Source organism: Anomaloglossus baeobatrachus, chromosome 4 (assembly GCF_048569485.1).
Source record: "Anomaloglossus baeobatrachus isolate aAnoBae1 chromosome 4, aAnoBae1.hap1, whole genome shotgun sequence".
Classification (NCBI taxonomy): domain Eukaryota; kingdom Metazoa; phylum Chordata; class Amphibia; order Anura; family Aromobatidae; genus Anomaloglossus; species Anomaloglossus baeobatrachus.
In genome coordinates this window covers 38,142,074-38,167,331 of record NC_134356.1, presented here as the reverse complement: position 1 = coordinate 38,167,331, position 25,258 = coordinate 38,142,074, and the positions used below count along the sequence as shown (strand labels likewise).

Here is a 25,258-nt window from a genome sequence, read left to right as displayed (position 1 = left end):
GTACAGTGATGTCATGGTACAGTGATGTCATGGTACAGTGATGTCATGGTACGGTGATGTCATGGTGCAGTGATGTCATGGGGCAGTGATGTCATGGGGCAGTGATGTCATGGTACGGTGATGTCATGGTGCGGTGATGTCATGGGGCAGTGATGTCATGGGGCAGTGATGTCATGGGGCAGTGATGTCATGGGGCAGTGATGTCATGGTGCAGTGATGTCATGGGGCAGTGATGTCATGGGGCAGTGATGTCATGGGGCAGTGATGTCATGGGGCAGTGATGTCATGGTGCAGTGATGTCATGGGGCAGTGATGTCATGGGGCAGTGATGTCATGGGGCAGTGATGTCATGGTGCAGTGATGTCATGGGGCAGTGATGTCATGGGGCAGTGATGTCATGGTGCAGTGATGTCATGGTGCAGTGATGTCATGGGGCAGTGATGTCATGGGGCAGTGATGTCATGGTGCAGGGATGTCATGGTGCAGTGATGTCATGGTGCAGAGATGTCATGGTGCAGAGATGTCATGGTGCAGAGATGTCATGGTGCAGTGATGTCATGGTGCAGGGATGTCATGGTGCAGAGATGTCATGGTGCAGAGATGTCATGGTGCAGTGATGTCATGGGGCAGTGATGTCATGGGGCAGTGATGTCATGGGGCAGTGATGTCATGGGGCAGTGATGTCATGGTGCAGTGATGTCATGGGGCAGAGATGTCATGGTGTAGTGATGTCATGGGGCAGTGATGTCATGGTGCAGGGATGTCATGGTGCAGGGATGTCATGGTGCAGTGATGTCATGGGGCAGTGATGTCATGGGGCAGTGATGTCATGGGGCAGTGATGTCATGGTGCAGTGATGTCATGGTGCAGTGATGTCATGGTGCAGAAATGTCATGGTGCAGAAATGTCATGGTGCAGTGATGTCATGGTGCATAAATGTCATGGTGCAGTGATGTCATGGTGCAGTGATGTCATGGGGCAGAAATGTCATGGGGCAGTGATGTCATGGGGCAGTGATGTCATGGTGCAGTGATGTCATGGTGCAGGAATGTCATGGTGCAGAGATATCATGGGGCAGTGATGTCATGGTGCAGTGATGTCATGGGGCAGAAATGTCATGGGGCAGTGATGTCATGGTGCAGAAATGTCATGGTGCAGAGATGTCATGGTGCAGAGATGTCATGGTGCAGAGATGTCATGGGGCAGAGATGTCATGGTGCAGGGATGTCATGGTGCAGGGATGTCATGGTGCAGTGATGTCATGTTGCAGAGATGTCATGGTGCAGTGATGTCATGGTGCAGTGATGTCATGTTGCAGAGATGTCATGGTGCAGAGATGTCATGGGGCAGTGATGTCATGGGGCAGTGATGTCATGGTGCAGTGATGTCATGGGGCAGTGATGTCATGGGGCAGTGATGTCATGGGGCAGTGATGTCATGGGGCAGTGATGTCATGGTGCGGTGATGTCATGGTGCAGAAATGTCACGGTGCAGTGATGTCACGGTGCAGGGATGTCATGGGGCAGTGATGTCATGGTGCAGGGATGTCATGGTGCAGGGATGTCATGGTGCAGAGATGTCATGGTGCAGTGATGTCATGGGGCAGTGATGTCATGGGGCAGAAATGTCACGGTGCAGAAATGTCATGGTGCAGAGATGTCATGGGGCAGTGATGTCATGGGGCAGTGATGTCATGGTGCAGAAATGTCATGGGGCAGTGATGTCATGGGGCAGTGATGTCATGGGGCAGTGATGTCATGGGGCAGTGATGTCATGGGGCAGTGATGTCATGGTGCAGTGATGTCACGGTGCAGTGATGTCACGGTGCAGTGATGTCACGGTGCAGTGATGTCACGGTGCAGGAATGTCATGGGGCAGGAATGTCATGGGGCAGAGATGTCATGGTACAGTGATGTCATGGTACAGTGATGTCATGGTACAGTGATGTCATGGTACAGTGATGTCATGGTACGGTGATGTCATGGTGCAGTGATGTCATGGGGCAGTGATGTCATGGGGCAGTGATGTCATGGTACGGTGATGTCATGGTGCGGTGATGTCATGGGGCAGTGATGTCATGGGGCAGTGATGTCATGGGGCAGTGATGTCATGGTGCAGTGATGTCATGGGGCAGTGATGTCATGGTGCAGTGATGTCATGGGGCAGTGATGTCATGGGGCAGTGATGTCATGGTGCAGTGATGTCATGGGGCAGTGATGTCATGGGGCAGTGATGTCATGGGGCAGTGATGTCATGGTGCAGTGATGTCATGGGGCAGTGATGTCATGGGGCAGTGATGTCATGGTGCAGTGATGTCATGGTGCAGGGATGTCATGGGGCAGTGATGTCATGGTGCAGTGATGTCATGGGGCAGGGATGTCATGGGGCAGTGATGTCATGGTGCAGTGATGTCATGGGGCAGTGATGTCATGGGGCAGTGATGTCATGGTGCAGTGATGTCATGGGGCAGGGATGTCATGGGGCAGGGATGTCATGGGGCAGGGATGTCATGGGGCAGGGATGTCATGGTGCGGTGATGTCATCATCCCCATATAACCCCGCTGACCTTGCTGGTGTTTCGCCTTTTGGCTCCTCTGGGCTCTGGCGTACAGCACCACCTGCTGCACCACATCCAGTTGCTCCTCTAGCTGCGGGAAATGGAAGTCGGTGCACTCCTGCCCGACAGTGGCAAAATCTAGATGGGAGACAAAAAAAAATAAATCATAAGTAATAAAAATTCACAAAAAATAAATACTATAAAAACAGGAACTATACAGACGTCAGTTGGTGAGAATAAATAATACACAGCCACGCGATTTCCAAGAATCTCGAGAAACTTGCCGGAGTGTTTGTATATTTATACCCTTTATGAATAGAGCTGAATAATAAAGTTTTCCTTTCTTTGTCGCTCCATTGGGAGACCCAGACAATTGGGTGTATAGCTCATGCCTCCGGAGGCCACACAAAGTATTACACTAAAAGTGTAAACCCCTCCCCTTCTGCCTATACACCCCCCCCGTGCATCACGGGCTCCTTAGTTTACATGCTTTGTGCGAAGGAGGTCAGACATCCACGCATTAGCTCCACAGCTTAGTCAGCAGCAGCTGCTGACTATGTCGGATGGAAGAAAAGAGGGCCCATAACAGGGCCCCCAGCATGCTCCCTTCTCACCCCACTCTTGTCGGCGGTGTTGTTAAGGTTGAGGTACCCATTGCGGGTATGGAGGCTGGAGCCCACATGCTGTTTTCCTTCCCCATCCCTTGATGGGCTCTGGGGAAGTGGGATCCTATCGGTCTCCAGACACTGAGGCCGTGCTCCATCCACAGCACCTGGGGTATCTGCTGGATAAGGTGCCGAGTATCGTCAGGGACATGGCCCTGCTGCTTTGAGGTACTCTGTGTCCCCGTGGGGACCGCGCACAGAATCACTCCAGCATTGCTGGGTGTGTTAGTGCACCGGGGACCGCGGCGCTGACTGCGTTTGTGTCATCACACACTACAGCGTGCTGGTGTGCTTGGTTTACTAGAGACTACCGCCTGACCGCGCGCTGCCATTGCAACACGGCAGCGCGCCTGGGATTGTTTGTACGCCGGGGTCTTCCGCGCAGACCGAGCTTATACGCCGGCCGCGCTTATAACTTGAGTCCCCGGCTTTTCCGGCCTAGTCTCGGTCTTTTCCCGCCCCCAGGCCTGTCAGTCAGGGGAAGGGAGAGATGTTGTGCAGAACGTCAGCACTGAGGGCTGGAGCGTGCTTTGCATACTCCACCCCCCTCACTGTGCACAGTGGGGCACCAGACTCCCGCACTTTTTCGGGCACGCCCACGGCCTCCTCCTCTCCTCAGGACGCCGGCAGCCATTCCTGTCAGCTCTTCCGACGCTGGAGAGGGGAGACAAGCTCTGGGAGACCCAGGCAGCGTTTCTGGTGACCACACAACCGCTTGAGCGGTCGGTAAGCAGCACCTATGGTGCTGGCCCCACTAGTGCAGTAGTGTACATATAGATTATATCCTTATATGCTATACTTTACACTGTATGGTGCACGATTGATTTTTGGCTATATACCCTCCGGGATTGCTCAGAGGACACAACAGCATGTCGTCCACAAGAAGCAATGGTGCCAAAGCACAGACTTACTATGCTGCCTGTGCAGCATGTACGGCTATACTACCGGCAGGTTCCACTGACCCTCATTGTGTGCAATGCTCGGCCCCTGTGGCACTTTCTCAGCCGGAGCCTCTGCGAAGGGGGGCCCAGAGGGAACCACCAGCTAACACTGTCCATGTGACGGGGACAGAGTTTGCAGTTTTTACTGATAGACTTTCTGAGACTATGGCTAAGATATTAGAAGCTTTGCAGTCCAGACCGGTATCTCAGACAATGGGCACTGTGGAATCACTGCACCATGGTCCACCTCAGTTGGAGCAACAATGTCCTCCCGGGGTGTCTCATGGATCCCAGGGTGAGGTCTCTGACATGCCCCAGCATTTGCAGCAGTATGGGCACTCCAAGCTATCTCAGCGGGTCAAGCGCAGATTGACGCAATCACACGTACGTCTGCGCCGCAAGTGGCGTCCATAACCACTCAGACGACGGCATTTGCGTCCTACGCTATTAATGCCATCCTGGACTCTGCGAGCCGTACGGCGGTTGCAGCCGACAATTCGGTGGCAATACGCAGGGCATTGTGGCTACGGGAATGGAAGGCAGATTCGGCTTCCAAAAAGTGCTTAACCAGTTTGCCATTTTCTGGTGACCGTTTGTTTGGTGAGCGATTGGATGAAATAATCAAGCAATCCAAGGGAAAGGATACATCCTTACCCCAGGCCAAACCAAACATACCCCAACAGAGGAGGGGACAGTCGAGGTTTCGGTCCTTTCGGGGCGCGGGCAGGTCCCAATTCTCCTTGTCCAAAAGGCCTCAGAAGGATCAGACAAACTCCGATTCATGGCGGTCTAAGTCACGTCCTAAAAAGACCGCTGGAGGTGCCGCTACCAAAGCGGCCTCCTCATGACTTTCAGTCTCCTCACACCGCATCCTCGGTCGGTGGCAGGCTCTCCCGCTTTTGCGACACCTGGCTGCCACAGGTAAAAGACCGTTGGGTGAGAGACATTTTGTCTCACGGTTACAGGATAGAGTTCAGCTCTCGTCCTCCGACTCGATTCTTCAGGGCATCCCCGCCTCCCGAGCGATCCGATGCTCTTCTGCAGGCGGTGGACACTCTAAAGGCGGAAGGAGTGGTGGTTCCTGTTCCTCTTCAGCAACAGGGTCACGGTTTTTACTCAAACCTGTTTGTGGTTCCAAAGAAAGACGGGTCCTTCCGTCCTGTCCTGGACCTAAAACTGCTCAACAAACACGTAAAGACCAGGCGGTTCCGGATGGAATCGCTCCGCTCCGTCATCGCCTCAATGTCCCAAGGAGACTTCCTTGCATCGGTCGATATCAAAGATGCGTATCTTCACGTACCAATTGCTCCAGAGCATCAGCGCTTCCTGCGTTTCGCCATAGCAGACGAACACCTTCAGTTCGTGGCACTGCCGTTCGGCCTGGCGACAGCCCCACGGGTTTTCACCAAGGTCATGGCTACAGTAGTGGCGGTCCTTCACTCTCAGGGACACTCGGTGATCCCTTACTTAGACGATCTGCTGGTCAAGGCACCCTCTCAAGAGGCATGCCAACACAGCCTCAATGCTACTCTAGAGACTCTCCAGAGTTTCGGTTGGATCATCAATTTTCCAAAGTCAAATCTGACACCGGCCCAATCACTGACATATCTTGGCATGGAGTTTCATACTCTCTCAGCGATAGTGAAGCTTCCGCTGAACAAGCAGCGTTCACTGCAGACAGGGGTGCAATCTCTCCTTCAAGGTCAGTCACACCCCTTGAGGCGCCTCATGCACTTCCTAGGGAAGATGGTAGCAGCAATGGAGGCAGTTCCTTTTGCGCAGTTTCATCTGCGCCCACTTCAATGGGACATTCTCCGCAAATGGGACAGGAAGTCGACGTCCCTCGACAGGAACGTCTCCCTCTCCCAAGCAGCCAAAGCTTCCCTTCGGTGGTGGCTTCTTCCCACTTCATTGTCGAAGGGGAAATCCTTCCTACCCCCATCCTGGGCGGTGGTCACGACGGACGCGAGTCTGTCAGGGTGGGGAGCAGTCTTTCTCCACCACAGGGCTCAGGGTACGTGGACTCAGCAAGAGTCCTCCCTTCAGATCAATGTTCTGGAGATCAGGGCAGTGCATCTTGCCCTAAAAGCGTTCCAGCAGTGGCTGGAAGGCAAGCAGATCCGAATTCAGTCGGACAACTCCACAGCGGTGGCTTACATCAACCACCAAGGTGGGACACGCAGTCGTCAGGCTTTCCAGGAAGTTCAGCGGATTCTGCTATGGGTGGAAGCCACGGCCTCCACCATATCAGCAGTTCACATCCCGGGCGTAGAAAACTGGGAAGCAGATTTTCTCAGTCGCCAGGGCATGGACGCAGGGGAATGGTCTCTTCACCCGGACGTGTTTCAGGAGATCTGTTGCCGCTGGGGGATGCCGGACGTCGACCTAATGGCGTCCCGGCACAACAACAAGGTCACGGCATTCATGGCACGATCTCACGATCACAGAGCTCTGGCGGCAGACGCCTTAGTTCAAGATTGGTCGCAGTTTCAACTCCCTTATGTGTTTCCCCCTCTGGCACTGTTGCCCAGAGTGTTACGCAAGATCAGGGCCGACTGCCGCCACGCCATTCTCGTCGCTCCAGACTGGCCGAGAAGGTCGTGGTACCCGGATCTGTGGCATCTCACGGTGGGCCAACCGTGGGCACTGCCAGACCGTCCAGACTTGCTGTCTCAAGGGCCGTTTTTCCATCTGAATTCTGCGGCCCTCAACCTGACTGTGTGGCCATTGAGTCCTGGATCCTAGCGTCTTCAGGATTATCTCAAGAGGTCATTGCCACTATGAGACAGGCCAGGAAACCAACGACCGCCGAGATATACCACAGGACGTGGAAAATATTCCTTTCTTGGTGCTCTGATCAGGGATTTTCTCCCTGGCCATTTGCATTGCCCACTTTTCTTTCCTTTCTTCAATCAGGATTGGAAAAAGGTTTGTCGCTCGGCTCCCTTAAGGGACAAGTCTCAGCGCTCTCTGTGTTCTTTCAGAAGCGTCTTGCCAGGCTTTCTCAGGTACGCACGTTCCTGCAGGGGGTTTGTCACATTGTTCCTCCTTACAGGCGGCCGTTAGAACCCTGGGATCTGAATAGGGTGCTGATGGCTCTTCAGAAGGCACCCTTTGAACCTTTGAAAGATATTTCTCTTTCTCGCCTTTCGCAGAAAGTGGTCTTCCTAGTAGCAGTCACCTCACTTCGGAGAGTGTCTGAGCTAGCAGCGCTGTCATGCAAAGCCCCTTTCCTGGTGTTTCACCAGGACAAGGTGGTGCTGTGCCCGGTTCCGGAATTCCTTCCTAAGGTGGTATCCCCCTTTCATCTCAATCAGGATATCTCCTTGCCTTCTTTTTGTCCTCATCCAGTTCATCAATGTGAAAGGGATTTGCATTTGTTAGATCTGGTGAGAGCACTCAGAATCTACATTTCCCGCACGGCGCCCCTGCGCCGCTCGGATGCACTCTTTGTCCTTGTCGCTGGTCAGCGTAAGGGGTCACAGGCTTCCAAATCCACCCTGGCTCGGTGGATCAAGGAACCAATTCTCGAAGCCTACCGTTCTTCTGGGCTTCCGGTTCCCTCAGGGCTAAAGGCCCATTCTACCAGAGCCGTGGGTGCGTCCTGGGCTTTACGGCACCAGGCGACGGCTCAGCAGGTGTGCCAGGCGGCTACCTGGTCGAGCCTGCACACTTTCACCAAACACTATCAGGTGCATGCCTATGCTTCGGCGGATGCCAGCCTAGGTAGACGAGTCCTTCAGGCGGCGGTTGCCCACCTGTAGGAACGGGCCGTTTTACGGCTCTATTATGAGGTATTATTTTACCCACCCAGGGACTGCTTTGGGACGTCCCAATTGTCTGGGTCTCCCAATGGAGCGACAAAGAAGAAGGGAATTTTGTTTACTTACCGTAAATTCCTTTTCTTCTAGCTCCAATTGGGAGACCCAGCACCCGCCCTGTTGTTTTTTCGTGTACACATGTTGTTCATGTTGAATGGTTTCAGTTCTCCGAGATTCTTCGGATTGAAGTTACTTTAAACCAATTTATTTGCTTTCCTCCTTCTTGCTTTTGCACTAAAACTGAGGAGCCCGTGATGCACGGGGGGTGTATAGGCAGAAGGGGAGGGGCTTTACACTTTTAGTGTAATACTTTGTGTGGCCTCCGGAGGCATGAGCTATACACCCAATTGTCTGGGTCTCCCAATTGGAGCTAGAAGAAAAGGAATTTACGGTAAGTAAACAAAATTCCCTTCTTCCTGCAGCCACCACTAGAGGGAGCTCCCTGCACACAGATAACGTCTTAATAGCACGGTGAGCTCTAAAGCTCCATCTAGTGGCAGCTGCAGGAAGTTCGGTAATGTCATTTTTCTGTCGTCGCACCTCCCAGACAAAATGCAATAACGAGCAATCAAAATGTTATACGTACCCCCAAGTGGTGCCGATAAAAACTACCACTCGCCACGCAAAAAACAAGCCCTCGCCCAGAAACATATTTTTAAGAGGGGGGGCATCAGGATAGGTGTCAGAGCGCCGCTCACCTCTTTTGATGCCGCTGTAGGAGTTTATGCGGTTGTCCACCAGCAGGACCAGGCCGCACAGCGAGGCGGAGTACAGGGACAGGGCGGTCTGCAGGCGGTGCAGCTTCACCCCGCTGCGGTGGTTACGCTTGTGCCGGCAGAAGTCCAGCATGTCGGCCCGCAGCAGCCTCAGGTTGTGCATGGTCTTCAGCTGAGCACCTGGAGAGAAGGCGAGGAGTGATGTGACTACCACCGGACCACCAGGGACGTCATTAGGGGGTCATAACCGCTCTTACCCAAGTGTATGGTGAAGCTCTCCTCCATCTGCTCCCGCTCCTCATACAGGGGCTGACCGGCCGATTCCTGGAAACAGTTCGGCTGCACTTTGATTTCGTCACTATGAAAGAACACACAACCAAGAATGTGAAGCCTTAAGGATTTAAAGGGGGTTGTCCACTTTTTTTTTTTTTACAAAAAAAGTGAAGAAATGTATTAAAAGTAACATTTTTTGTAAAAATTTGCCACTGTTCGCCTTGATTAAAGAATGAGTAAACTGAGGATCTATCAGTGAGCTCATTCTAAGGGGCTGACAGGCGTTTGTAGCCCCCTTATGTGTCTTTTTAGCTTGTAGCCCCCTTATGTATCTTTTTAGAGTTTGTAGCCCCCTTATGTGTCTTTTTAGAGCTTGTAGCCCCCTTATGTGTCTTTTTAGAGTTTGTAGCCCCCTTATGTGTCTTTTTAGAGTTTGTAGCCCCTTATGTGTCTTTTTAGAGTTTGTAGCCCCCTTATGTGTCTTTTTAGAGTTTGTAGCCCCCTTATGTATCTTTTTAGAGTTTGTAGCCCCCTTATGTATCTTTTTAGAATTTGTAGCCCCCTTATGTGTATTTTCTAGAGTTTGTAGCCCCCTTATGTGTCTTTTTTAGAGTTTGTAGCCCCCTTATGTGTCTTTTTTAGAGTTTGTAGCCCCCTTATGTGCCTTTTTAGAGTTTGTAGCCCCCTTATGTGTCTTGTTTTGAGCTGATGGGCTGATTTATCACCATGGACCACATCAAATTAAATGTGCAAAAGGCCTGTAAATGCATAATGGTGCAAAATGGCAAAAATTATTATTTTTGCCCCAATTACAGGCCTCAGATAGGTCATCAATATCAAACCTTTGGGGTCCGACACTTGGCACCCCGACCAATCAGATGTAAGGAGGTCCTGTGGCAGCCAGTGTATAGAGAGCACAATCAGAACAGCACAGCGCCATGTGCTGCATAGTGGCCGTTCTCAGGTACTGCAGCTCAGATCACATTTACTTCAATAGCAGCTGAACTGCAATATGGGAGTGGCCACTATACAGTGATCAGATCAGGGGTGCTGCGTACACTGTGTATCTTCTGATCAGCGAGGGACCCCCATCAGTTTGATATTCTAAGGGTCCTGGATAACTTTTACAGGCTTTTTGGTTTTCTTCACACTCAACTTTGATGTGGTCTGTGGTCAACAATGAGCTGAGAAAAAGACAGGTAAGAGTTAGAAGAGCTCCCTGATGGATTCTCAGTTAACTCATTCTGCAGCCATTAATGGACAGTGACGCACAGAGGCTACAGAAGGTAAATGGCGAAACATTTTTAACGAAACCCAATTCCAAAAATGAATTTTAGCCCCAATTTAGTGTTTTTAAGTAAATACAAAATGGTATAAGTAAAGGAAAGGGGTTTGGAGGGTTCTCGGATTCCTGTTGTCATTTGGCAGTACAGCCCCCGCTCCTGTACTATAGGACATGTCTGCAGGGCTATGGTGCTACAGTATAAGGCTCAGTAAAAAAAAAAAAAAAGAGTATTCCTTGTGTTTAATAGGTTTTATGCTTTTGGGGTTTTTATTACTGCGCCCCCAAAACATGTAAAAAAAAAATATATCACAATCTATGTGATCTCATCCCCCATAACATTTTAAATCTGTTTTCGGGGCTCCAAGTCTCTTGCTCTATAACTCGCCATCCACTCTTTTTCCAGTGGGCCCATCCTCTTCATCAGCGTTCTGCCAGCTCTATAGGAGTTGGGACTGCCTTTCCCTCAATTCCCAGCATAATCCTGCCATGGACTAAAAGCCCAGCGCTCACTTATATCTGTATGTGAGAAGACGAGTGCCCACCTCCTGAAGAGATAAAGCCCCCCCACTTTCTCTAATCGGACTTGGTCCTGCTCCTTTAAGCAATACTGATATGTGCTGTATGTCTTTCGTCACCCGGTGTACACGTCCCCTCCCCAGAATGGCAGTGACCCCCTTTTTTCCAGTTTGTTCTCACCTGATGAAGCTGTTATTGGGGTTCTTCAGGTCCTGGTGCAGCTTTATCACCCACTCCTGATACTCCTGCTTCTGGATGGTGGACAGCTGCTTCAGTTCTGTGCTCCATTTGTTTTCTAGAATCTGTAATAATAACATAAGACAACGTCAATGGTTCCTCCTCAGGATAATCACAGGTATATTGCCATGGTGGGCTCTGGGGGTCCTGGATAGACCCCTGGCTGCAATTATGTAGTGCGGTGTGAAAGGGCTGAGTCTGACCACCTAGATGCTATGGCCACTAATGACTGTGGCGTCTTAGGGGGTTTAACCCTCAGGACTGGAGTCTTCTCTGATCACAGCTGTTGCTGCGGGACATTAGAGATTTCCTGAGCTGATGGTATTGAGGACCTCTGTCTAATATAGAGAGGTCCTGAGTGTCTATGATCTCCTAAATAGGACTCAAGGACAAGGGTGCGACACACCGGACCGAAGGACAAGGGTGCGACACACCGGACCAAAGGACAAGGGTGCGACACACCGGACCAAAGGACAAGGGTGCGACACACCGGACCAAAGGACAAGGGTGCGACACACCGGACCAAAGGACAAGGGTGCGACACACCGGACCAAAGGACAAGGGTGCGACACACCGGACCAAAGGACAAGGGTGCGACACACCGGACCAAAGGACAAGGGTGCGACACACCGGACCAAAGGACAAGGGTGCGACACACCGGACCAAAGGACAAGGGTGCGACACACCGGACCAAAGGACAAGGGTGCGACACACCGGACCAAAGGACAAGGGTGCGACACACCGGACCAAAGGACAAGGGTGCGACACACCGGACCAAAGGACAAGGGTGCGACACACCGGACCAAAGGACAAGGGTGCGACACACCGGACCAAAGGACAAGGGTGCGACACACCGGACCAAAGGACAAGGGTGCGACACACCGGACCAAAGGACAAGGGTGCGACACACCGGACCAAAGGACAAGGGTGCGACACACCGGACCAAAGGACAAGGGTGCGACACACCGGACCAAAGGACAAGGGTGCGACACACCGGACCAAAGGACAAGGGTGCGACACACCGGACCAAAGGACAAGGGTGCGACACACCGGACCAAAGGACAAGGGTGCGACACACCGGACCAAAGGACAAGGGTGCGACACACCGGACCAAAGGACAAGGGTGCGACACACCGGACCAAAGGACAAGGGTGCGACACACCGGACCACAGGACAAGGGTGCGACACACCGGACCAAAGGACAAGGGTGCGACACACCGGACCAAAGGACAAGGGTGCGACACACCGGACCAAAGGACAAGGGTGCGACACACCGGACCAAAGGACAAGGGTGCGACACACCGGACCAAAGGACAAGGGTGCGACACACCGGACCAAAGGACAAGGGTGCGACACACCGGACCAAAGGACAAGGGTGCGACACACCGGACCAAAGGACAAGGGTGCGACACACCGGACCAAAGGACAAGGGTGCGACACACCGGACCAAAGGACAAGGGTGCGACACACCGGACCAAAGGACAAGGGTGCGACACACCGGACCAAAGGACAAGGGTGCGACACACCGGACCAAAGGACAAGGGTGCGACACACAGGACCAAAGGACAAGGGTGCGACACACAGGACCAAAGGACAAGGGTGCGACACACAGGACCAAAGGACAAGGGTGCGACACACAGGACCAAAGGACAAGGGTGCGACACACAGGACCAAAGGACAAGGGTGCGACACACAGGACCAAAGGACAAGGGTGCGACACACAGGACCAAAGGACAAGGGTGCGACACACAGGACCAAAGGACAAGGGTGCGACACACAGGACCAAAGGACAAGGGTGCGACACACAGGACCAAAGGACAAGGGTGCGACACACAGGACCAAAGGACAAGGGTGCGACACACAGGACCAAAGGACAAGGGTGCGACACACAGGACCAAAGGACAAGGGTGCGACACACAGGACCAAAGGACAAGGGTGCGACACACAGGACCAAAGGACAAGGGTGCGACACACAGGACCAAAGGACAAGGGTGCGACACACAGGACCAAAGGACAAGGGTGCGACACACAGGACCAAAGGACAAGGGTGCGACACACAGGACCAAAGGACAAGGGTGCGACACACAGGACCAAAGGACAAGGGTGCGACACACAGGACCAAAGGACAAGGGTGCGACACACAGGACCAAAGGACAAGGGTGCGACACACAGGACCAAAGGACAAGGGCGCGACACACAGGACCAAAGGACAAGGGCGCGACACACAGGACCAAAGGACAAGGGCGCGACACACAGGACCAAAGGACAAGGGCGCGACACACAGGACCAAAGGACAAGGGCGCGACACACAGGACCCAAGGACAAGGGTGCGACATAGAGGACCCAAGGACAAGGGTGCGACATAGAGGACCCAAGGACAAGGGTGCGACACAGAGGACCCAAGGACAAGGGTGCGACATAGAGGACCCAATGACAAGGGTGCGACATACAAGACCCAAGGACAAGGGTGCGACATAGAGGACCCAATGACAAGGGTGCGACATACAGGACCCAAGGACAAGGGTGCGACATACAGGACCCAAGGACAAGGGTGCAACATACAAGACCCAAGGACAAGGGTGCGACACAGAGGACCAAAGGACAAGGGTGCGACATACAAGACCCAAGGACAAGGGTGCGACATAGAGGACCCAAGGACAAGCGTGCGACACAGAGGACCCAAGGACAAGGGTGCGACACAGAGGACCCAAGGACAAGGGTGCGACATACAAGACCCAAGGACAAGGGTTTTACATATAGAACCTAAGGACAAGGGTGCGAAATAGAAAACCTAAGGACAAGGGTGCGACATAGAGGACGTCTTACGTTACCTGCTGAGACTCAAAATGTTGAGCAGCTACTGAGTTGACATCATGGTCACTTAGTGACTTCCCCAATTCTTGCATCACTTTGTTCATCTCTGAGCCTTGCCTGTACGGAAAAGATCGGCAATTATTTCACCATTTGATATTTTGTTAATATATCCGAGTAGTGACCAGAGCGGGGTTTTATAACACAGAAATCACCAATAATAATATACTTGCCTGCTGCCACCACTAGAGGGAGCTTACTGTATACAATAACTCTATTGAAAAGCAAGTACAAAGAGCTCCCACTAGTGGTGGTTGCAGAAAGAAACTTATGTATTTCTATGGAAGAAGCGCCCCCTAGTGGTGGCTGAAAAAAACCCTGATACTTTTCCTGTATCCCTATGAAAAAAGCTCCCCCTAGTGGTGGCTGTAGAAAGAAACTTATGTATGTCTATGTATGAAAACCTCCTGGTGGTGGCTGCAGATAGAAACGTATCATGCATCTCTATGGAGAAACTCCCACTAGTGGTGGCTGCAGAAAAAAAATTATCCTGTAACTTTATAGTGGAAGTTGCCCCTAGTGATGGATTTAGGAAGAAAACTATGAATCTCTATGGAAGAAGCTCCCCCTAGAGGTGGCTGTAGAAAGTAACTTACAGTTAGGTCCAGAAATATTTGGACAGTGACACAAGTTTTGTTATTTTAGCTGTTTACAAAAACATGTTCAGAAATACAATTATATATATAATATGGGCTGAAAGTGCACACTCCCAGCTGCAATATGAGAGTTTTCACATCCAAATCGGAGAAAGGGTTTAGGAATCATAGCTCTGTAATGCATAGCCTCCTCTTTTTCAAGGGACCAAAAGTAATTGGACAAGGGACTCTAAGGGCTGCAATTAACTCTGAAGGCGTCTCCCTCGTTAACCTGTAATCAATGAAGTAGTTAAAAGGTCTGGGGTTGATTACAGGTGTGTGGTTTTGCATTTGGAAGCTGTTGCTGTGACCAGACAACATGCGGTCTAAGGAACTCTCAATTGAGGTGAAGCAGAACATCCTGTGGCTGAAAAAAAAGAAAAAATCCATCAGAGAGATAGCAGACATGCTTGGAGTAGCAAAATCAACAGTCAAGTACATTCTGAGAAAAAAGGAATTGACTGGTGAGCTTGGGAACTCAAAAAGGCCTGGGCGTCCACGGATGACAACAGTGGTGGATGATCGCCGCATACTTTCTTTGGTGAAGAAGAACCCGTTCACAACATCAACTGAAGTCCAGAACACTCTCAGTGAAGTAGGTGTATCTGTCTCTAAGTCAACAGTAAAGAGAAGACTCCATGAAAGTAAATACAAAGGGTTCACATCTAGATGCAAACCATTCATCAATTCCAAAAATAGACAGGCCAGAGTTAAATTTGCTGAAAAACACCTCATGAAGCCAGCTCAGTTCTGGAAAAGTATTCTATGGACAGATGAGACCAAGATCAACCTGTACCAGAATGATGGGAAGAAAAAAGTTTGGAGAAGAAAGGGAACGGCACATGATCCAAGGCACACCACATCCTCTGTAAAACATGGTGGAGGCAACGTGATGGCATGGGCATGCATGGCTTTCAATGGCACTGGGTCACTTGTGTTTATTGATGACATAACAGCAGACAAGAGTAGCCAAATGAATTCTGAAGTGTACCGGGATATACTTTCAGCCCAGATTCAGCCAAATGCCGCAAAGTTGATCGGACGGCGCTTCATAGTACAGATGGACAATGACCCCAAGCATACAGCCAAAGCTACCCAGGAGTTCATTAGTGCAAAAAAGTGGAAAATTCTGCAATGGCCAAGTCAATCACCAGATCTTAACCCAATTTGAGCATGCATTTCACTTGCTCAAATCCAGACTTAAGGGTATGTGCGCACGTTGCTTTTTACCTGCTTTTTACCTGCTTTTTTGTTGCTTTTTCTTCTGCGCTGTTTAATGCCAAAATGGATGTGTTCTTCTATTCAAGCAAAGTCTATGGGAATTTGGGTTTCTTGTTCACACTATGTTGTTCAAAATGCTGCCTTTTTGAGGCAGAACTTTGGTCAAAAACTCAGCTTTTGAAAGAAGCAACATGTCAATTGTTTTTGCCATTTGGGTTTTGCACTGCAAAGCTGAGTCTTTGACCAAAGTTCTGCCACAAAAAGGCAGCATTTTGAACAACATAGTGTGAACAAGAAACCCAAATTCCCATAGACTTTGCTTGAATAGAAGAACACATCCATTTTGGCATTAAACAGCGCAGAAGAAAAAGCAACAAAAAAGCAGGTAAAAAGCAGGTAAAAAGCAACGTGCGCACATACCCTAAGACGGAAAGACCCACAAACAAGCAAGACCTGAAGGCTGCGGCTGTAAAGGCCTGGCAAAGCATTAAGAAGGAGGAAACCCAGCGTTTGGTGATGTCCATGGGTTCCAGACTTAAGGCAGTGATTGCCTCCAAAGGATTCGCAACAAAATATTGAAAATAAAAATATTTTGTTTGGGTTTGGTTTATTTGTCCAATTACTTTTGACCTCCTAAAATGTGGAGTGTTTGTAAAGAAATGTGACAATTCCTACAATTTCTATCAGATATTTTTGATCAAACCTTCAAATTAAACGTTACAATCTGCACTTGAATTCTGTTGTAGAGGTTTCATTTCAAATCCAATGTGGTGGCATGCAGAGCCCAACTCGCCAAAATTGTGTCACTGTCCAAAGATTTCTGGACCTAACTGTATGTACACCTATGGAGGAAGCTCCCCCTAGTGGTGGCTGAAAAAAATAAAAAATATATACTTTTCCAGTATCGTATGGAGAAAGCTCCCCCTAGTGGTGACTACAGAAAGAAACTTATGCATGTCTATGGAGGAAGCTCCCCCTAGTGGTGACTACAGAAAGAAACTTATGCATGTCTATGGAGAAAGCTCCCCCTAGTGGTGGCTGCAGAAAGAAACTTATGAATGTCTATGGAGGAAGCTCCCCCTAGTGGTGGCTGCAGAAAGAAACTTATGCATGTCTATGGAGGAAGCTCCCCCTAGTGGTGGCTGCAGAAAGTAACTTATGCATGTCTATGGAGGAAGCTCCCTATAGTGGTGACTACAGAAAGAAACTTATGAATGTCTATGGAGGAAGCTCCCCCTAGTGGTGGCTGCAGAAAGAAACTTATGCATGTCTATGGAGAAATCTCCCCCTAGTGGTGACTACAGAAAGAAACTTATGAATGTCTATGGAGGAAGCTCCCCCTAGTGGTGGCTGCAGAAAGAAACCTATGAATGTCTATGGAGGAAGCTCCCTATAGTGGTGACTGCATAAAGAAACTTATGAATGTCTATGGAGGAAGCTCCCCCTAGTGGTGGCTGCAGAAAGTAACTTATGCATGTCTATGGAGGAAGCTCCCCCTAGTGGTGGCTGCAGAAAGTAACTTATGCATGTCTATGGAGGAAGCTCCCCCTAGTGGTGGCTGCAGAAAGTAACTTATGCATGTCTATGGAGGAAGCTCCCCCTAGTGGTGGCTGCAGAAAGTAACTTATGCATGTCTATGGAGGAAGCTCCCCCTAGTGGTGGCTGCAGAAAGAAACCTATGAATGTCTATGGAGGAAGCTCCCCCTAGTGGTGACTGCATAAAGAAACTTATGAATGTCTATGGAGGAAGCTCTCCCTAGTGGTGGCTGCAGAAAGACACTTATGTATCTCTATGAAGGAGGCTCCCCCTAGTGGTGGCTGCAGAAAGAAAGTTATGCATGTCTATGGAGGAAGCTCCCCCTAGTGGTGGCTGCAGAAAGTAACTTATGCATGTCTATGGAGGAAGCTCCCCCTAGTGGTGGCTACAGAAAGACACTTATGTATCTCTATGGAGGAGGCAGAAAGAACGTTATGCATGTCTATGGAGGAAGCTCCCCCTAGTGGTGGCTGCAGAAAGTAACTTATGCATGTCTATGGAGGAAGCTCCCCCTAGTGGTGGCTGCAGAAAGAAACTTATGCATGTCTATGGAGGAAGCTCCCCCTAGTGGTGGCTGCAGAAAGAAAGTATGTATCTCTATGGAGGAGGCTCCCCCTAGTGGTGGCTGCAGAAAAAAACGTATGCATGTCTATGGAGGAAGCTCCCCCTAGTGGCGACTGCAGAAAGAATATTATCCTATATCTTTATAGAGGATGTTCCCCCTCGTGGTGGCTTTAGGAAGAAAACTATGAATTTCTATGGAGGAAGCACCCCATAGTGGTGACTGCAAAAAGAAAACTTATGTAAATCTGTGGAGGAGGCTCCCCCTAGTGGTGGCTGCAGAGAGAACCTTATCATGTATCTCTATGGAGGAAGCTCCCCCTAGTGGTGGCTGCAGGTGGTCATAACTGTATCATTTAACTCCATCCTGATCATAATAAGGGAGTTTCATTATATTATTGGCTAAAACTTAAAGGGGTTGCCCACCTTTGGGGAACAATATCTTTTTTTATACTTAAAAGCATGTATTTGGGGGCTAAAATAATCTTTGCAATTCAGTTTCATTAAAAGTCTCTTTGTTTTACGGCACGTTGAAGTCTGTGGTCATTAATCAGCTGAGGAAAAGACAGATACAAGAGTTACAAACGTTCCATCTTCCAATCTGAGTGAGCTCACTGACGGATTCTCAGTTAACTCATTCTGCAGCCAGGAATACACCGCGCTCCACAGAGGCTATAGAAGGTACACCGGGCAAAATATTTATTGAAACCCAGTCGCAAAAAATATTTTAAACCCCAATTGGATGCATTTAGGGAAAAAAAAGTCCCCAAAGTTGGAGAACCCCTTTAATAAATAAAGTCACCTCTCCCGTAACTTCTTCAGCTCCACGTCTCGCTCCCCCAGGAGCTCGGAGATGCTGACGAAGTAGTTGTGTTCCAGGTTGAGAAGAGTTTCGGAGGCCGGAGAGTGGATGAGGTCGTGATAAATGTCGGCGAAGTCCTCGTCCTGGTTGGGCTCCTCCGGGCGGGCGTGCTCCAGGGTGGTCTGCGGGGGGGGGGGAGGTTTAGGCCAGATTAGATATCGCGCCCGTCCTCGTCCTCGCGCACCTACGCTCCAGCCGGGCACGCGCACCTACGCTCCTGTCAAGCACGCGCACCTCCGCTCCAGCCAAGCACGCGCACCTCCGCTCCAGCCAAGCACGCGCACCTACGCTCCAGCCGGGCACGCGCACCTACGCTCCTGTCAAGCACGCGCACCTACGCTCCTGTCAAGCACGCGCACCTACGCTCCTGTCAAGCACGCGCACCTACGCTCCTGTCAAGCACGCGCACCTACGCTCCTGTCAAGCACGCGCACCTACGCTCCTGTCAAGCACGCGCACCTACGCTCCTGTCAAGCACGCGCATCTACGCTCCAGCCAAGCACGCGCACCTACGATCCTGTCAAGCCCGCGCACCTACGCTCCTGTCAAGCCCGCGCACCTACGCTCCTGTCAAGCCCGCGCACCTACGCTCCAGCCAAGAACGCGCACCTACGCTCCAGCCAAGAACGCGCACCTACGCTCCTGCCAAGCACGCGCACCTACGCTCCTGCCAAGCACGCGCACCTACGCTCCTGCCAAGAACGCGCACCTACGCTCCTGCCGGGCACGCGCACCTACTCTACAGCCGGGCGCGCCCACTTACTCTACAGCCGGGCGCGCCCACTTACTCTACAGCCGGGCGCGCCCACTTACTCTACAGCCGGGCGCGCCCACTTACTCTACAGCCGGGCGCGCCCACTTACTCTACAGCCGGGCGCGCCCACTTACTCTACAGCCGGGCGCGCCCACTTACTCTACAGCCGGGCGCGCCCACTTACTCTACAGCCGGGCGCGCCCACTTACTCTACAGCCGGGCGCGCCCACTTACTCTACAGCCGGGCGCGCCCACTTACTCTACAGCCGGGCGCGCCCACTTACTCTACAGCCGGGCGCGCCCACTTACTCTACAGCCGGGCGCGCCCACTTACTCTACAGCCGGGCGCGCCCACTTACTCTACAGCCGGGCGCGCCCACTTACTCTACAGCCGGGCGCGCCCACTTACTCTACAGCCGGGCGCGCCCACTTACTCTACAGCCGGGCGCGCCCACTTACTCTACAGCCGGGCGCGCCCACTTACTCTACAGCCGGGCGCGCCCACTTACTCTACAGCCGGGCGCGCCCACTTACTCTACAGCCGGGCACGCGCACCTACACTCCAGCCGGGCACGCGCACCTCTGCTATATTTGAGCATGCGCACCTCCGCCCCATCCCAGCGTGCTCAGCTCCACTTTATTTGAGCATGCACACCTCTGCCATATTCAATATGGGGATGAAATGCCCTGTTCTCGTTCAGGGGGGCCTCAGCTTTCGGGCCCCAGGCAATCAGAAGATATCCGCTGTCCAGTGACAGGAAACTTTTTACTTTGGGTATAATCCTTTCATTTCAACATCTGATGGTGTCATAAACTGAGCCCCCGGCCCTGACGTAGAGACCCTCACATCAGCATCACTCTCCGCTCTCCAGGATTATAGTTCTCCTGCACTGATACACTGTAACAAACTGCAGCCGTGACACCAAGTGCAAATTCAAAACTATAGGTTTCCACTTTCCGCAGCGATCAGAGATCTTGCACAGCCGATGTGGCGGGTTTTTCGGCCCCTGTGCTGCGCTCAGTCCTTAGTCCTCACCTCTTTATAGGATTTCATCCAGGTATTGGCCAAGGCGCCGGCGTCCACCTGCCCCGAGCGCACCGCCTCCAGCGCCTGCTCCGCGTCTCGGTCGAAATCTTTAATGGTTTCCTCCTCCACAAACCGGCTCAGACGTTTCTTTAGGTCTGTGGCAAGGAGAGAGAGAATAAAATAATGAAGGGTTAATACAACATGACTCCCATAGAATGAAGAGGAAGAGGAAGAGGGAGGGGACCGGTCTGTGACACAAACACGTCCGTCTGTAAAGGGGACCCCCGCTCATGAGAAGGCGCTGACTAACTGAGGGAGTCGCAGGAGCCCCACATTAGGAGCCCCGACTCACAGTATACGGTATGTGTGGCCCGAGCCCACGGAAATAAAAGCGGGACGTCTGCATGGGGGCAGAATTTACTTATGGGGTCTGCAGCGCCCTCTAGCTTTTAATTAAGAGGGCCTTTAGTTTTATTCATTCTTTATACTGCCAAACCATACACATATACCACCATAGTACCCACGTAATACTGTGATAGGGACCCTCATTTACCATATTGTACCCACATAATACTGCCATGTAGTACACTGCTCTCATACTGTGCTCAAATAACTCGAGTACCCACATCATACTGCCAAACCATGCACATATAAGACCACCATAGTGCCCACGTTATACTGTGATAGCGACCCTCATATACCATATTGCACCCACATAATACTGCCATGTAGTACACTGCTCTCATACTGTGCTCAAATAACTCGAGTACCCACATCATACTGCCAAACCATGCACATATAAGACCACCATAGTGCCCACGTTATACTGTGATAGCGACCCTCATATACCATATTGCACCCACATAATACTGCCATGTAGTACACTGCTCTCATACTGTGCTCAAATAACTCGAGTACCCACATCATACTGCCAAACCATGCACATATAAGACCACCATAGTGCCCATGTTATACTGTGATAGCGACCCTCATATACCATATTGCACCCACATAAAAGGAGCCGAAATATTCACATCATGCAGTGCTCACATAATGCTGCCACAGCGTCTCCACCGCACTCCAGAGTCAAAAAATAAAACCTCAGAGCACCCAAGTGATAGTGCTATAGGGTGCCTATATAATAGTGCCATACAGTGCCAAAATAATGACATATTTAGTGACGAGATGTAAATGATGCCAGCCCACCAGAAAGAAAGACCAAAGGGGGAGTTGCATGGATGGGAGAGGGGGAGGAGGGGTGCATGGATTCGAGAGGGGGACGGGGATGCATGGATTCGAGAGGGGGAGGGGGGGTGCATGGATGGGAGGGGGGGGTGCATGGATTCGAGAGGGGGACGGGGATGCATGGATTCGAGAGGGGGAGGGGGGGTGCATGGATGGGAGGGGGGGGTGCATGGATTCGAGAGGGGGACGGGGATACATGGATTCGAGAGGGGGAGGGGGGTGCATGGATGGGAAGAGGGGGGTGCATGGATTCGAGAGGGGGACGGTGATGCATGGATTCGAGAGGGGGACGGGGGTGCATGGATTCGAGAGGGGGAGGGGGTGCATGGATGGGGGAGGGGGGTGCATGGATGGGAGAAGGGGAGGGGGGGTGCATGGATGCGAGAGGGGGAGGGGGGGTGCATGGATGCGAGAGGGGGGGGTGCATGGATGCAAGAGGGGGAGGGGGGGTGCATGGATGGGAAGGGGGTGTGCATGGATGGGAGGAGAGTGCATAGATGGGAGAGGGGGAGAGCATGGATGGGAGAGGGGGAGTGCATAGATGGGAGAGGGGGAGTGCATAGATGGGAGAGGGGGAGTGCATAGATGGGAGAGGGGGTGCAAAGATGGGAGGGGGGCGCATGGATGGGAGGAGGGTAGGGGGTGCATGGATGTAAGGGGGGAGGGGGGAGGGGGGTGCATGGATGTAAGGGAGGGGGGGGTGCATGGATGTAAGGGGGGAGGGTGCATGGATGGGAGGGGGGAGGGGGGGTGCATGGATGGGAGGGAGGGGTATATGGATGTGAGGGGGGGTGCATTAGGGGAGGGGTGGGGGTGGATCGGTGGCAGGGCCCACGCTGGGGGGTTAAGTGCGGAACAAGTGCCGTTTAGATGCCGCTGTTTGACATTGATGCAGAGCTGCAGACAGAGGTGGCAGCCTGTACTCAGCGCAGCGGCGCCCATCCTGGGCACTGTGCAAGCTCCAGAGGACACTGTGAGCGCAGAATCACCTTGCTCTACAAAGCACGGCAGCTCGTGCAGGAGCATCAGACGCCCGTGTAGGTGATCCAGGTTCTCCTGCACCGGAAACTGCAGCGGGACGGTGAGAACAAAACTCTGAGCCCCCGCCAGGAACCTGTACTCGAAATCCCGCTCTGTGTAACAAGACTTCCCTTTACCGGGCTTCATTGTGAGTTCAGCTGGAAAAAAAAATAATAAAACACTGCTCAGTGCATGGAAAACTGGAGACAATTCCTCATACATTTCTAAATAACTCCTTGCTGTCAGCTCTGGAGTACAGCACAGTGACTGCACCAGCAGAATAGAGAGTGCAGCTCTGGAGGATAATACAGGATGTAACTCAGGATCAGTACAGGATAATTAATGTAATGTATGTACACAGTGACTGCACCAGCAGAATAGTGAGTGCAGCTCTGGAGGATAATACAGGATGTAACTCAGGATCAGTACAGGATAAGTAATGTAATGTATGTACACAGTGACTGCACCAGCAGAATAGGGAGTGCAGCTCTGGAGTATAATACAGGATGTAACTCAGGATCAGTACAGGATAAGTAATGTAATGTATGTACACAGTGACTGCAGCAGCAGAATAGTGAGTGCAGCTCTGGAGTATAATAGAAGATGTAACTCAGGATCAGTACAGGATAAGTAATGTAATGTATGTACACAGTGACTGCACCAGCAGAATAGTGAGTGCAGCTCTGGAGTATAATACAGGATGTAACTCAGGATCAGTACAGGATCAGTAATGTTATGTATGTACACAGTGACGGCACCAGCAGAATAGTGAGTGCAGCTCTAGTGTATAAAACAGGATGTACCTCAGGATCAGTAATGTAATGTATGTACACAGTGACTGCAGCAGCAGAATAGTGAGTGCAGCTCTGGAGTATAATAGAAGATGTAACTCAGGATCAGTACAGGATAAGTAATGTAATGTATGTACACAGTGACTGCAGCAGCAGAATAGTGAGTGCAGCTCTGGAGTATAATACAGGATGTAACTCAGGATCAGTACAGGATCAGTAATGTTATGTATGTACACAGTGACTGCACCAGCAGAATAGTGAGTGCAGCTCTGGAGTATAATACAGGAGGTAACTCAGGATCAGTACAGGATCAGTAATGTAATGTATGTACACAGTGACTGCACCAGCAGAATAGTGAGTGCAGCTCTGGAGTATAATACAGGAGGTAACTCAGGATCAGTACAGGATAAGTAATGTAATGTATGTACACAGTGACTGCACCAGCAGAATAGTGAGTGCAGCTCTGGAGGATAATACACTGCTGCTGTGGCTCACCACCTGCAGATGCTCCCAGAGCTGTTACACGGCTGACTAGCGCCCCCTGGCTTTGGACATCGCCCAACACCGCCGTATTGCCAAATTTGATTGACAGCTGGAGGTTCTGCCTCGATAGCATGAATCTCCCGCAGCAGGACAGCGCCCCCTGGTGTGCCCCTCACTCACTACAGCCTGTACCTGCTCCGCAGCCGCCGCCGGGGCTCCGTGTTGTGAGTGCGGGGACGTCTCCTACCGGACGCTACTTCACATCCACAGCATCTTCACAGCGATAGAAGACAGGAGCCATCTTTCCGGATGAGCCTGCGCAGACTACGGGTGGCGACTGAGACCAAACCAGCGCGGTGGAACGCATCAGCAGCCGCTCAGCTCTAGATCACCATCTAGCGGTCACATCACATATTGCAGGCAGCATAAGATCTCTGCTGTCAGTCAATGCTTTCCTTCCCGTGAATAAAAATTGACTGGTGTCATCAGGATGTGTAATGTGACCTCAGCTTGGATTTACTGCTTTTCCACAAGGGGCCGCACTGGAGATCCTCAGCATTTACAGTATATCATAAGAAGTGAGTACACCTTTCCATGGGACAACACTTTAATACACTGTACAGTAAACCGCTGGCAACAAAAGTGAGTACACCCCTAAGTGAAAATGGCCAAATTGTGCCCAATTAGCCATTTTTCCTCCCCGGTGTCATGTGACTCATTAGTGCTAGTGAATAGGGAGCAGGGGTGTTACATTTGGTGTTCTCTCTCACACACTCTCTCATACTGGTCACTGGAAGCTCAACATGGCTCCTCATGGCAAAGAATTCTCTGAGGATTTGAAAAAAAGAATTGTTGCCCTACATAAAGATGGCCGAAGCTGTAACACGATTGTCAGCACCCTGAGACTGAGCTGCAGCACAGTGGCCAAGACCATCCAGAGGTATAACAAGACAGGATCCACTTAGTACAGGCCAAAGAAGCTGAGTGCACGTGCCCAGCATCATATCCAGAGGTTGTCTTTTCAGAATAGACGTATGAGTGCTGCCAGCATTGCTGCAGAGGTTACACCTGTCAGTGCTCTGACCATACTCCGCACACTGCAGAGGTTACAGGGGTGGGGGGCCCACCTGTCAGTGCTCAGACCATACACCGCACACTGCAGAGGTTACAGGGGTGAGGGGTCCGCCTGTCAGTGCTCAGACCATACACCGCACACTGCAGAGGTTACAGGGGTGGGGGG

At 51.3% G+C, this 25,258-nt stretch overlaps 1 protein-coding gene across 1 annotated transcript in view; it reads right to left on the bottom strand.

The window, feature by feature from the left end:
- The window catches only part of FERRY3 (FERRY endosomal RAB5 effector complex subunit 3), a 64,303-nt gene extending 39,959 nt beyond the window's left edge, over positions 1-24,344 (bottom strand). Inside the window, exons 1-9 of the mRNA XM_075344252.1 lie at positions 24,211-24,344; positions 22,714-22,902; positions 20,489-20,634; positions 18,639-18,820; positions 13,843-13,942; positions 10,955-11,076; positions 8,958-9,058; positions 8,683-8,880; positions 2,567-2,695 (exon numbers count right to left, since the gene is read on the bottom strand). Of these exons, the coding sequence (XP_075200367.1) occupies positions 2,567-2,695; positions 8,683-8,880; positions 8,958-9,058; positions 10,955-11,076; positions 13,843-13,942; positions 18,639-18,820; positions 20,489-20,634; positions 22,714-22,891 (1,156 nt within the window). The 5' untranslated portion in view covers positions 22,892-22,902; positions 24,211-24,344. The remainder of the gene's footprint in view (positions 1-2,566; positions 2,696-8,682; positions 8,881-8,957; positions 9,059-10,954; positions 11,077-13,842; positions 13,943-18,638; positions 18,821-20,488; positions 20,635-22,713; positions 22,903-24,210) is intronic.
- Positions 24,345-25,258: the final 914 nt, after the last annotated feature.